The sequence below is a fragment of the Monopterus albus genome, unplaced genomic scaffold (assembly GCF_001952655.1).
Source record: "Monopterus albus unplaced genomic scaffold, M_albus_1.0 scaffold38.1, whole genome shotgun sequence".
NCBI classification, from domain to species: Eukaryota; Metazoa; Chordata; class Actinopteri; order Synbranchiformes; family Synbranchidae; genus Monopterus; species Monopterus albus.
This window is the reverse complement of record NW_018127918.1, coordinates 3,354,619-3,367,966: the sequence shown is the minus strand read 5'-3', so window position 1 is coordinate 3,367,966 and position 13,348 is coordinate 3,354,619. Positions and strand designations below refer to the sequence as shown.

At 38.9% G+C, this 13,348-nt stretch overlaps 1 protein-coding gene across 4 annotated transcripts in view; it reads left to right on the top strand.

The window, feature by feature from the left end:
* Window positions 1-13,348, top strand: part of cadm1a (cell adhesion molecule 1a) — a 340,724-nt gene that overhangs the window by 299,710 nt on the left and 27,666 nt on the right. For 3 of the 4 annotated variants that reach the window (XM_020598433.1, XM_020598432.1, XM_020598430.1), the window contains 2 exons: window positions 4,050-4,139; window positions 13,270-13,302. In XM_020598433.1, coding sequence (XP_020454089.1) covers window positions 4,050-4,139; window positions 13,270-13,302 — 123 coding nt within the window. The remainder of the gene's footprint in view (window positions 1-4,049; window positions 4,140-13,269; window positions 13,303-13,348) is intronic. The other variant, XM_020598431.1, reaches the window with a different exon arrangement.

The following is a 13,348-nucleotide window of genomic DNA, read 5'->3' as shown; positions in this document are numbered from 1 at the left end:
GTCTCGGCTCTTCCTGTAGTCCAGCTCCATTTGTTCAGACCCGAAACACTGATTCATAAGCCTCATCAGTAAACAAGGCCTGGTTACTCAGCGGGAGGAAAAACACATTCTGCCTGTCACATTTGAAAGTCAATGAGCTCCAGTGTTCTTTGATACATAAGCAACAAAAAGCAGAAAATATAGTGTACTTCCAGAAGTCTCACCAGTCTTTTTTTTTAATGTTAAGTTTTAATGAGTTGTTGACACTGATGAACCCAAACATCTGCTGGACTCTCACAGTTCATGATGGGATAAAACCAATTAGACAGGACCACCCCTCAACTGTTGGCTCTCAAGGATGTGTGAAGCAGCTCGAGCTTCTTCTGCCAGCTGACATCCCAATGGATCATTCCTCCCCACCTTTGTCTGCACATTGGTCTGTACAGCCTTTTTTATTGACAAAGTTGTCTTGGGGATTGTTGATAAATTAAAAACATACCATACATCAGCAGAGTTTGCATGCTGATTCAGATCACCTGAAGGCGATAATTTGCATTTTTAAATTTGCTTCAGGCAGCGTTCTGAGGGGGCTATACAGTCTACTCCGCCTTGTATATGAATTACTTGGTTCACTTTTTGTTCAAGTGCAATAAATAGCACTGAGCAGGCGTGCAGTAACTATAAACATCTTCTGCCCTCTGGGAAGACTACTTTTGTATGATAAACAACCTCTGTACCCTCAGGGAAGATATTACAAACAGTAGGACGATTTTTTATTATTGCTTTAATGTAACATTGGAGTGTAGACATTTTCAATTGTAACTGGTGTCATTAAAAACAAAAGTAATTAAAAATGATAAGAAAATAGGATGATATTTACAGTACATAAAATCTACTTGTTGCATTATGGAGTTGAGTTCCTTGAATGTGTTCTCTGTGCGTCGCTAATGGCAGTCAATTTGAATGGCTGGGGCTGGTGTCATTTTGTATTTCTAAATACCATGAAAAGTCTATAAATAAAATGTATTGCTTCATTTTTGATACTTTACAACCTTCCCTGTCTGAGGGACTCAGACCCCAGCCTATTCATCCAACCACTGCCATGATGTAAACCTTTAAAAGTGCTTTCACTGAGTTTTTACACATTGTTTGACATATTAAGTGAAAGTAGGACAGAATGTGCTGTCTCTTTGCTGTCCTGCCCCCCTCTGTGACAGTTTGCTTTGCTGCCTACAGCCCTTCTGTTGTTATTCCAGCTTTGCTAAACCGTGTTTTCAAAATACAGTCTGTAAATTAGCCCCACTTGCCACTTAGAGAAGGCTATAAGGAGTGTTTTTTGAGCCATGAGTAGTAATTTCAAACATCCAGCCATGAAGGAGCTCTTGGCAGCTAGAAAACATCCAGCCATGAAGGAGCTCTTGGCTGTCGAGAGAGTGCGACAAAGAAACAGCAAAAACCCATGTTACCGTCAGTTTGGCCTTTTGAGATGGAGATTGTTAAAAGCAGCCAAAGGACTCATATTTGTTTCAAATGTGTTGTTATTCTTTCTGGATGTGTTGGCATCTAAAATTAAGTGTTTGTTTTGGTAACATTAGCAACTTAGTACAGTCATGATATAACTTTGTATTGATTAATAGTATTTTAATTTGGGAGTAATTTAAGCTTTGTGTAACAATGTTTTATGTTGCATTAGCAGTAACCAGAGCATTCTACTGGACTGATAAATTTACTAATTTGTCAGCAAATGCTATCTTTGGATTGGAGACTGCATTTTCTACAGCTTGTTACTGCCAGGACTCCATAGTTTATGTTATCGCTAGGAAAGAGGACTTGATGGGAAAGACAAAGAGCATTTAACAGCAGCTTATGGTGTTAGTTTGTTTTGAGTCTCGCTAAACCCTGTGTCAGAGAAGAAAATATGTACATGCTAATAAAAATGGGGTACAACTATATAGTTTAAAGTTCAATAAAGGCTTGTTAATTTACTATAACAGCTGGTCACTGAGGTTTTTAGAAAACATGGCTCAGACGGTGTGGTGACAATTTTTATAATAGCACCCCTTAGTTCTTTTCCACAACAACAGCAATAAACAGTGCAATTTATATTTTGATATAATACTGTCATGGTTCTTGTGAAACCTGCCAGGCAATAGGGGAGAGGACCCAAATGCTGACCCAGGTAGGCAAGCAGGCTGGCAAATAATATTGAACAGTGTATTGCAGCACAAGAGATAAACAAGGCTTTCTTTTGATCCAGAGCAGACAGACCCAGAGGCAGGGTGTGAATCAAAGATGAAGGTCAAAAACATAACAGCTATGCAGTAAATTTAAGGGAGTAGACAAAAGTCCAAAACTGGTAGAGTCCAAAAACAAGGAAACATGGGTAAATACAAACAAACAGGCTGCCTTCAGGAAACAACAAGGTGGTAGGGATGCTGGGGCTGAGAACCACTAAGGCTGCGATGAGCACAACAGACAAACTGGCAATAAACAAAGGAACCAAACAGGCTTATATACTTAAGGACTAATCAAGGCAAATGGAGACACCTGTGGAGAGTGTGTGTGTGTGTGTGTGTGTGTGTGAGTGAGTACTGAAGTGCAGATCTGGAGGGGAAACCTGGGGACAACCGAAGACTGCACAGGGATTCGTTACTCGGTCGTCACATGGGATTTGTTGACCATTACCAAAATATACAACATCATCAGTTTCATATTTGTTTGAGAAATTGTGATTAGAATTTTGTAGCTGTAGCAGCTGCAATTTTATCACTTGTGCCACACTGCAGAAATCGAGTGTTATAGCTGCAGTTTGTTCTGTTTTATAGCCACTGTGATGCATCTCTGGTAAAAATGATTATATGGAATTGGAAGCTGGACTCTGTGATGTCCCTCTTTTCCTCTATTTTGTTTAAAATTCCTTCATACTGCTTAGTGGAGTGTGGTAGTAAACAGCTCTGTGCAATGGTTTCCACTGGAATCAGGTCGATCATGATTGGCTATTGTTCATGCTACCTCCAAAGATATTTACATAAAGTTGAGCCCCTCTCACCTTTGTCCAGTAGTGTAGCTAGATGCTCAGTGGATGCAGAGCTGCAAAGCAAAGTGTCATTTACAATGAACAGCTTCCATTCCCTGCCTGGTTTGTGATATGTCAGCAGCTTATTTCATTATGTGTCGACTAGTCTTCCTCCTTATCAACAGCTGGAGTTTTTTAGCATCTTTTAGTAACTTTCAGTCCATTCCCTGGCATGCAGAGCGGCATGGGCAGTCTCTAACCAAGCAGCATTTCCAGTAGTTTTACATCAGTGCAGCCCTGCCACTTCAACAAGGAAAATGTCACTTTTGATATCTATCTCCCCCTGGTCATTGTCAGAGTAGGGAGTCTAACCCGGCTAATGAAGTAAAAAGGGAAACGCTGTGGGAAGAAAAAGAGTCTCTGGTCAAACAGTGAACTCAACAAACCCGCATGATGTTGTTCATTTATTTGGTTTTAGGTTTATTTTAATATTATTTTTGTCCTTCTGTGTTTGCGCATTGCCAATGATTGTGTAATTATGTTTGAGTTTACACATCAGATTTTCTGTTGCCGTTATCCTCACCAGCTTTGTATTCTCCTCTTTGGAGCTATTAAGAATGCACAGGCACACATTTGTTTGTCAACATAGCTTGCTGCATAACAATGACAGCATGAGTACAACACCAGCACTTATTACTCATTAGACATTTAATCACTAGCAACCATGTGCTCACAAGCACTGTCAGTATTTCATGTCATGGTGTGTAGTCTGTGACTAGACATAAAAGAAAAGAGCTCCCAAGAAGATCTTTGATCAGCTTTTGTGTGTAGTGTCATTTCTTTGTGAACAGTTTTTAATACGCTGTCATCTAGCTAGTTCATCAGAAAGTGAGCAGCAGACCTTTAACTCACTCACAGTGACACACAGTGACCTGTTGGTCATATATCGAATAGCGATAGCATGGATTCACAGAGACTTTATTTTATCTTCATGGCTTTTATACTCATTTGTTCTCCCCCCATGTCTTTGTCATGTATTTGTCCTCTCACCCAGATGCTCCCACCACCACCCCTAAACCTACCACAGCCACCACTACCACCACCACCATCACAACCATCATCTCCTACCCTGAAGCCAATCAAGGTACAGTATCACCCTCACACAACCTGTTTAACTGTGTGATGTGATGTGATGTGTGCGTGTGTGTGTGTGTTGCTCTACTCACAGCACACTCTTGAATCACTCCATATATTTCCATCTTCATATTAGCAAGCGTGCTTCTTTATTTTTGGGTTAGGGCCATTTACCAATTTTTAAATAACAGTCTATTCTAAATCATTTAACAGGCTAAAATAAGTATTCACATATTCAGATACCAAATTTTCAAATACATGCTGGTGTTCGAATAAAGGCAGAGTTTGAAGTAATACATGAGAGAGGGAAAGGTTGGTGAGATGTGTTGCTCACCGATGAAGCTCATAACTAGCTAGTAAGTGGATATTGTGTTGAGATTATTGTCACACGTTTATGTCATATGTTTACATCTGTACCCAAATCTTCCTTTTTTCAATCTTTATTTTTTGTTCAGCACGGTGATTATGAAGTAGAAAACTTTAGCATTACCACTGAACATTATGAGCCACCTATATAAATAAAATGCAAGAAACTGCTGTAGGCTAATGTGGAAATATGACAGGTGAAAATAGATTCACAATCAGGAATTCTAATTATATTTACAATGGCACAGAATGATATGCCCCAGCAAGTTTTTTTTCTACTTTACAAATGGGTGTGTGCATGCTTGATGGACAACAACCCCAGACAAATAGTAGACCAATGTGTAGCCTCTCAGAGCAACCCGCCGACCATCAGCACTGTTCATTCACTGCTTTGTTCCCAAAAATCCTGTCATAGCAGATTTCAACAGCCTGGTCTCACAGCAAATTGTATAATGGCTATGTTGGTCCACAGCATAAAACATAGTAGTGTCACAGTAATGACTATAAAATCATGCCATAGCTATGCTTGTTGTATTCCAGCCCACTGTCCTTTTTCTTGGTGTTTGATGACAGTTGTCAAACAAGGAAATGGAGCATTACTGCCACCAACTGGACAGGAGTGTGGATCAGGACGCTAACATAGTGTCCTTTGAAGGCATGTGGTTTAGAACTTTATCATGTTTAAAACATTAAAAGCAGATGTTTGGGATGTATGGATGGTGTTTGTGTGCCTAGTTTCAATGTGCTTTCAGTTTCAATTGTCAATTGAGAAAAATGTAGTAATGTCACAATTTTCGAGGTGTTATTGCGAAAGTAGTGCATTTTGCGTTGCAGATCAACATAGTTATTATACATTTTGCTGTGAGACTGGGTTGATTTTAAACAGCATGGTGTACAAAAACAAATGAAAAGATCATTTTGTTTGTTTGGGGTTTTCTTCTCATACACTCATTACATTTGTAAATGACCGTACACTGTGATATCACCTAAACTGGCACAAAAAAAAATGGCTACAAAGACTGTAAATGATGAAACATCTATAATGGATGCTTTATGAATAATTTTCATAATTGTTCTGTATCATTTACTCACAGCAGACACAAGAATAGCCTTTTATATGAATCACATTTCTAGTTCATAAAAAGTCAATTATAGATGATGGGAGGAGGGGAGCAGTAGGGGTGAACAATGAACATGAGCTCTTGAAAATTAGGTCCTTTTGAAATAAGCAAATTTTATCTCAGTCTTTCAGCAGCAAAACTCAAGGCTATTGTGAGTATAAATCTCCAAAGGGTGCAGATAGAAAACATCACTTCTTGCCTTTATGCCAAATGCAATCAAAGCCTCTCTGACAGACCGCTCAATTGGAACAAATCTCACGAGGCTGGCAGAAATCACAGGCATTGTGCCTGATTATGCCATCTGATTGGATTAAAGAGAATACCTATCTATGCAGGCTGATTGATAGCTCCTTTGCCTCAGATCAAGGGGCCTGGAGTCTGCACAGGCCTGGTCTGATTATAGCTATCCTTACTGATTCACGATGAAATCTCTGCTGATTTGCAAAATGAGCACACTTGTGTGTAATATACCTGTTGAGAATAATAGAATTACTTTATAGATAAATAATGGAATATTTCTAAAATTCTAACAATAATACAGACTTACAGAATATTGGAGAGGGCTTGCTGCATAAAGGTAGTCAATGAATAAAGTCAGGCAGTATAACTTTTAAAAGAAGAAATTACACAGGATATTTCTTACAAAAGAGAAGTTTAACTCACAAAGTTCATCTTTGTTCATTTCAGCTGGTAGCACTGGTTTTGTTGTTACAGCCTTAGTTGGTCAAGTGTAATGAATAGTTTATTGTGGCTGAAGTTGGCCGATGGTAGGTAGATATTGCCAGTTTTGGGGAGTAGTGAACTACATGTAATTAAACTAGTAGTTTAAGTACATTTTGCAGTAGCTTGCTGGTAGTTCAGCTACAATCATATTTGTCTAGTGACTGAAGTAGTTAATTTACACTGGTTTTTTCTGCAGTTAACTCGAAATCGTTTTGAGCCATAAAAGAAAAGGAACGATTTTTATTTTTTATTTTATCCTTGTTTCTCTAACCTTAACCGAATTTGGATAAGAACTTTGAGAGACTTCTCATGTGTCGACAGATTCTGCTCTGAGAAGTAGTAGTAAAAGACACGCCCATGTAGACCAGTGTTCAAGCTGTTCATACAGTCTAAAAGGTGTAAGTTCAAGACAGGTTTAGTTGTTAAGTTTGTACAGTCAAATGTAACAAAACCCAGTTGGGATGGTTTTTAGGACAGGTTTTTATGTCTCAGGTAAATAAACTAAACTGAGTGGCATTTTTTTTGATAGTATGGGAGGCTTTTTTTTGTTTGTTAGTTTATTTTAATGTTTTGCGTCACATGTGCATTGACAGTATTATCCTTTCTTACAAAGTAGTTTGAACTACTTTTTCTAAGTAACTTTAGTATACCAAGCTACATTTCTCAAAGTTGGATGTTGATGTATTGCTGACATTATTGTGGCAGTTCACTGACTTTTGACTCTTCTGTACTTGTGTGCATGATATACTATGTTGTACTGTAGCATATCACATGCATATTTCAGTGGGTTTATCACAAAAGTAAAACAAGATAAACTTACCTGACCTGAAGACATGCTTGTTGTTTTCCGCTAGCGGCCCTGCTTGCAATATGTTCTCTGTAAAGTTTTATATTTATAGAATGCCTGTATGTACTGTATGTTGCTATGGGGGATGTTGGTTTAATAATAAAAAAATAAAATTTATAAAACATGAGCCAGCATTTCCAGCAGTAACAATAACACTGTTTTCACCAAACAGCTGAGAACTTTAAATGCAGCAACATCTTTCAAAACTAGTCCGATGGGGCAGGAAACACATGCAATATGTTTTCATTTGCAATGAGAGTATTGCCTATTATATTTCAGGTGCAGTTAAGGGCAACACATTCTGTCAATGTGTGGCGCATGTTAGAACACCAACACCCATTGTTTCCTATGCAAGCCATCATAACAGAGCTGCTGTATGTTGTAGTGTCAGGATTTGCTACTGTCCTATTTTCCTACTATTGATACACATCTAAACATTTGCTTTCTGAATTGAAACATCCTGTCACTGTCCTGTTGTCTTCTGCCTGTTGTATCAGTTAAGATCATCTTATTTCGTAGTTTTTATAATGGCTAATTACAATGGATGAAAAAACTCACAGATCACATTAATAATATATGTATTTACCTGCAACACTTGCTTTACTTGCTTTAAAAGCATCCTAAATTATTTTTAATTACTTACCAGCCTTGTTCCCATAAAATGTTGCCGTCAAGCAAGCAGTATTTTGTAAACATCAGAACTCCTGTTGTAAATGCATGCAAATAAGATATGACTGGAAAGGCCAGCATGTCCTCTACACGGGGGTACTGGTTTCACTGAAGGCTACATGGTTATTGAAATGCAGTAGACAGACATGTTCACCACAAAGGACAAAAATGCATGACTAAGTCTCAAGAGGATAAGGCCATAATATGCTCTGCCTTTTGATTTAATTTACCCACAGTGTGTCGCACAGATCAGAAACCTAGTGTTTTTTTTTGTTTTTTTTATCAATTTCCTATTAAAGGAACAGAATAGAGCACTTAAAAAAATCTATTACAGCCCTGTATATCTGTTAAGTGCTTGGCAGGGTTTAGAAAGTGACATGGGAAAATGGTTAAATTGCTATTTCTACTGCTAAATAAATTTCAAAATGGAGACATTGCACTGTCCAGTCACATTATTAATTTCTTTTCACAAGCACCTGTCATTTCTTATATTTTTTCAGTCTTTCAGGAACTAAATATTCTTTTTCTCCTTCTGCAGTATCCTTTGATTCTTTTCCTGTGCGCTTGTCTGTCTATATACTTTTTACCTGCCATTTCTATCTCAGTGTGGAAGGAAGATTTTCCTTGAAAAACAACATTTTGTACTGCACTTTATCCTCAGGGGCAGCAGTCTATTATCTTTTTAGTTGTAGTCAGGGTGAGCAAGATCTATTGTGAAATGCAAGTGTACAGTACAATCAAATGTACTGCTGTCTTGGTAGGGATTGAATAGTCATCTACTCACATATTCTGTCTCTTTCATCACATCACTTTTCTCTCCTCTTTCAACACAATATGAATAATCATTCTCTAATTCAACACACCACTAAATGAACAATGACACTTAATCCCTGAATGAGGAAAACAGATAATAAATATGTGTACCATGTCCAAATAAAACAATCAGGCACCAGGGTAGCATTACTTTTAATTGATGAAGGGCCATAAGCTGTGCTGACAACCAATTCATTTAACCCACACGACAGACAACAAAACAGACAAGGGAAGGGAAGAGAAACAAATATCCATTAGATTTGTCAGGGTCTTAAATTACATAAACACCATCTGGTGAAGCGATTTGAAGAATTTTATGACTGTCAATGTGCCTCCACTTCACATTCTCCTGGCTAACACATGCACACAGCGGGCTAGATAATGTGTGATACTGTTCCCACTTTGCTTCGTTTGATTCCGTGTCCATTTTAAAATTGGAGCCAGCCAGCTATAACTAATTTCATTAAAGTCAATAGCAACACAATAACTGCCGTCATGTGACATACAGCCCTAGGAGAGCATCATTGATATTGTAGCGCTCAGCATCATGGAAAACACCAGTCTGGAGCACAACACATCTTCTTAATGTGAAAGTATATTGTCTTCTGGAGGTATTACTGAGCTCCACAATGACCAAAAGGACATGAAAGTCATAAAGCAAAGCCAAGAGGTAATCGCCTAGACAGTATCTGAAAAAGTATCTCCAGTAAAGGCAACCAATGGAGACTCAGTATTTGCACACATATGTACACCACATTGCAGCTGCAAAACTCCACTGAATGTGTTAAAATGTGTTCTGCTAAATGTGCATATAAATCCTATATTTGACTTTCTATTGTTTTATTAAAAGTGCAGTGTTTGAGATTTAGGACAGATTACAGCAACCTCATACATTGTGATCAACAGCCCTCACAGCCGTTTCACAGCGATTAACATAAATGAAAGACAAATTGCACACTTGGAAAACAAGTGCGGCAAAAGCTAACCGTGGCTCATTTGACCGCAGTGGGTTACCCAGCAGCACTGGCCATGCCCTAGCTAACACTATCAAACTAAAACTTGCATTTAGGTTAACTTTACTTGTTAGGGTAAATGACCAGTTCCGCAGAAAACAGACAACTTTGGAATTCTGCAAACATTTGTGCCTGAGCAAGGTTTTCCATCTGGGAAGGGCTCGTCCACATCCTGTGCCGTCGTCTATCCCATTCTTAAACTCATGACAGTGCTTCTTCTTGTTTCTACTTCTTTGTCTTCCAAGTATCTCCAAATCCAAGCTGCTACCTCACATGAAATTCATGCTTTATAGTCGGTGTGTGGTTTGTTCATTCTGGGCTCCTGGAAAAAAAAAACATGGTGGCTCAGTATGGAATATTTTTTATAAATTACAGTCTATAGTTGCACTAGTGGCTTGAGGTACAGTAAAAGCTGATGTCAGCATGCAAACATTGTCACGGTGGCACTTAACGAATCAGGTCCTGTAATATACAGCATCTTGCATTGCAGGACATTTCTGAGCTAAAGTGACAAAAAAAAGTGATCAGCTACTTTTTAAAATAATTGATAAACAACAATATACTTAATGTCATTCCCCAGGACTCAATTTGGGATTTACTGTTTTTCAACATTCAGCTGTTCTTACAAGAAGAAAGCTATTGCTGAAAATAAAGAGATACCAGTTTCTATATCAACAGAGCTCAGTAGGGGGTGGCAGAATTCTGGGAAATATGGGAAATCGCAAACTAAAGCCAGAGTAGAAAAGGCAGGTCAGAAAATGTGGATCCAACACAAAAATGTAATCTAGCAGCCAGCGGGGACACCCAGCAATCTGTTGGCATTTTCAGTACCACAGGGTTCCATCTAATGCATTTTTGCCAATATAATTATGATTGGCATGCAGTTATCTCTGCATGTTGAGCTGGATGTCATGTCATAGTGAATCACTAAAGGGCTCATAGGAGATATAGTAACTAGTCACGGGGCTAGTGCGTCCACATTATGTCAGTGAATGTCAGCGAGGACACTGCTGATGTCTCCGTTGACCTGTGAAGCCAGAGAGGGTGTATAAGGAGGAGGCTGCCCAAAAATGGGTCGGTAATCACTCAGCAGCAGACATATTGAATGGTCCCACATGGCTGCCACCCACAGTGTAATGAGGGTTAGCCGGCCATGCTGTCTTTCTGTTGACTGGGGCTTGCATGGACAGAGCCTTCATTTAACATTTTTAACATTTTTTTACTAATGAACTCTAGAATAGTCTTCAAGTGGTGTGATATAAGAAGAAAAGATAGTAGATATAGTTTCTAGACTGCTCAGATGAAAAATGTTAAATCCCATGAAAATAAAAATCCTCCATGTGTGTCATATACAGGGCCTTCCTCACTCTTCTTGTCTGTACTCTTGTTTGCAACATCATCAGTCATAGACCGTGCACTGTCCCGCTTCTTCTGCATTGTCCTCTTTTAGCCAAGTGTGATCCAAATGCCAAGAGTTGTTGTATCTATGTCTCCCTATTTTATTAAGAATGTTGTCAGATTATTGTTTAGATCTAGCATGACTTAAAAAGTTGCTTTTAATTTAGGAGAGATGGGCTAGACCAGGTACTGCTTGGAAACGAATAGAGGTTGTGTAGTATTATATTTGATTTGGTTATTATTATTATACATTAGAGTGAACGGAACTTGCTCCAGAGCAGACCAGCCTTGTGACAAAGGTTGCTCAGGTAATATACCTAGTCATATAATACCACAAAACTAAATCTAACTTTCAGCTACATGGACAACTATTTTTTAAAGTGCAACAGCAATCTAAAAGAAAAATATGTCACAATGACAGAAAGATTTATTCTGTAGATCATACCGAGTCACTGAGTGTTTTACTAGAGTGTACTTCAACCAAATATGCTAAGCAATTGTTAGTCTAATAACAGGCTTGTGGTATCATTTAGCACTGACATGTCTCAGGTACTCGAGGACCTTCTAGAGAAATGGATCCTCAGAGGCTTCAGTCAGTCTAAGATGAGCTCGATACTGTCTCACCTTGTGAGATCATTCCCCGTACCCTGAGCCTGTGGCGGCAGAGCTGAGGTGTGACATTGGTCTTCTGCTCCCTAAACAATTACGCATTAGTGCTGAGCACCATTCTGTTTCTTACACAAACACTTCTTGACAGCTTATAGTCAGGGCACTTTCTCATGTCTCAGAGATGGAAGGTAAGGAGCAAGGTACTTACTGTTAAAAATGTTGTTTTTATCTTCTTTTGTTTCAAATTCATGTCACTACTTTTACGGTGTTAAAGGGTTGACACTGATACAGACATGCCTTGATAAACAGTCAGTCATGTATGTTTTCAGATAAGCCCCATTTACTGGTGAAGCATCTCCCCCAGAAGTGTTTATAAAATGCTTAATGTATCTTTCCTCCAGCACAGCATTTCATTCGAGCCAGCCCTGCTTCTGTTTTCCTTAGCTATAATGCGGGATAGTGTAGTCAGCAGCCTGCATTGTAGCTCCCCTGGGTCTGGTTGCAGTTTGAGCCTGTTTTGTACACTAGTTGGACCTGATACAATGCAGTCGGTCTCAAAGATAAAGTTGCAATTTAACAGAACAAAGAAATGGGTCGGTAGATGCTTTTCGTATATCTACATCATTTTCACATTTGGTAATTTTCAATTGACCAGCTGTGCAGCTGATGAAACTGGTGAAGCAGATTAAAGATGCTGTGCAGTAGGACAGATGTACTGTAATATCTATGGAGACACAAATGTTCTAGGCATTTGGAGTATGCTTCAAATCAATGCTTGTCAGATTGTTTAACAACACCTGAATGTCTGACAGCAGAATTTTTGTAACATTCTAAAACTTGCAATCTAACCATTAAAATATGTGTACTTTTTCTGAAATGCTCATTTGGCACTCCAGCTGGATCTGCAGTGAATTGTCTCCACCAGCCATAAGATAGAACATTAGGGGGTACTAGTAAAATTTAAGGGCATCACTCCTAGGAAAAGGCACTAAATTTTAAAGTTAAAGCAGGTGTTTGGAAAGTCATAAATTAAAGTGGTCAGGGTCATGTTGGGGAATATTTCATCCTTACCAAGCCATCTCAACACTGAACAGTTTGTTATAACTTTCCTTGAGCCACTGCCATACAAAACAGTCCCTTTGTAAATAGCTGGTAAAGTGTTTTCCAAGTCATACACTGTTAAATTAGGACAGCTGCACAATTATTTCCTCTTGGTAGTTTGTCTTTTCTCTACACCAAAGCGGCCAACAGCACATGATAATAGTTTCATCCATATCTCTTCAAGCAGTAGCCATACTCCCCTCTGACTGGAACCTCCAGTGTGTGCAGTGCAAAGTCTATTTGTGTGTGTGCGTGTAAGTGTAAGCTTATGTTTATCTCTGCACTGCCTTTGGTTTCCTTTGATTTCCCTTAAGCCTTATGTCTTTTGTCATGTGTTCTGGTCTTCTGAATGCTTGCTTATGGGTGTCATTTGTTTTCTCCCCCTGCCCTGCTCCCTCCCTGCCTCCTCCCAATTTCTCCTTTATTTGTATGATGTTCCGCCTGTTCCACACCTGCCATGTCCTCTTCTTGTGTGCTCAGACACTGCGCCCAGCACTGAACCTGCAGCTCATGGTTGGTAACTCTACTTTCATTTTATGTTTCTCTCTCTCACATATAT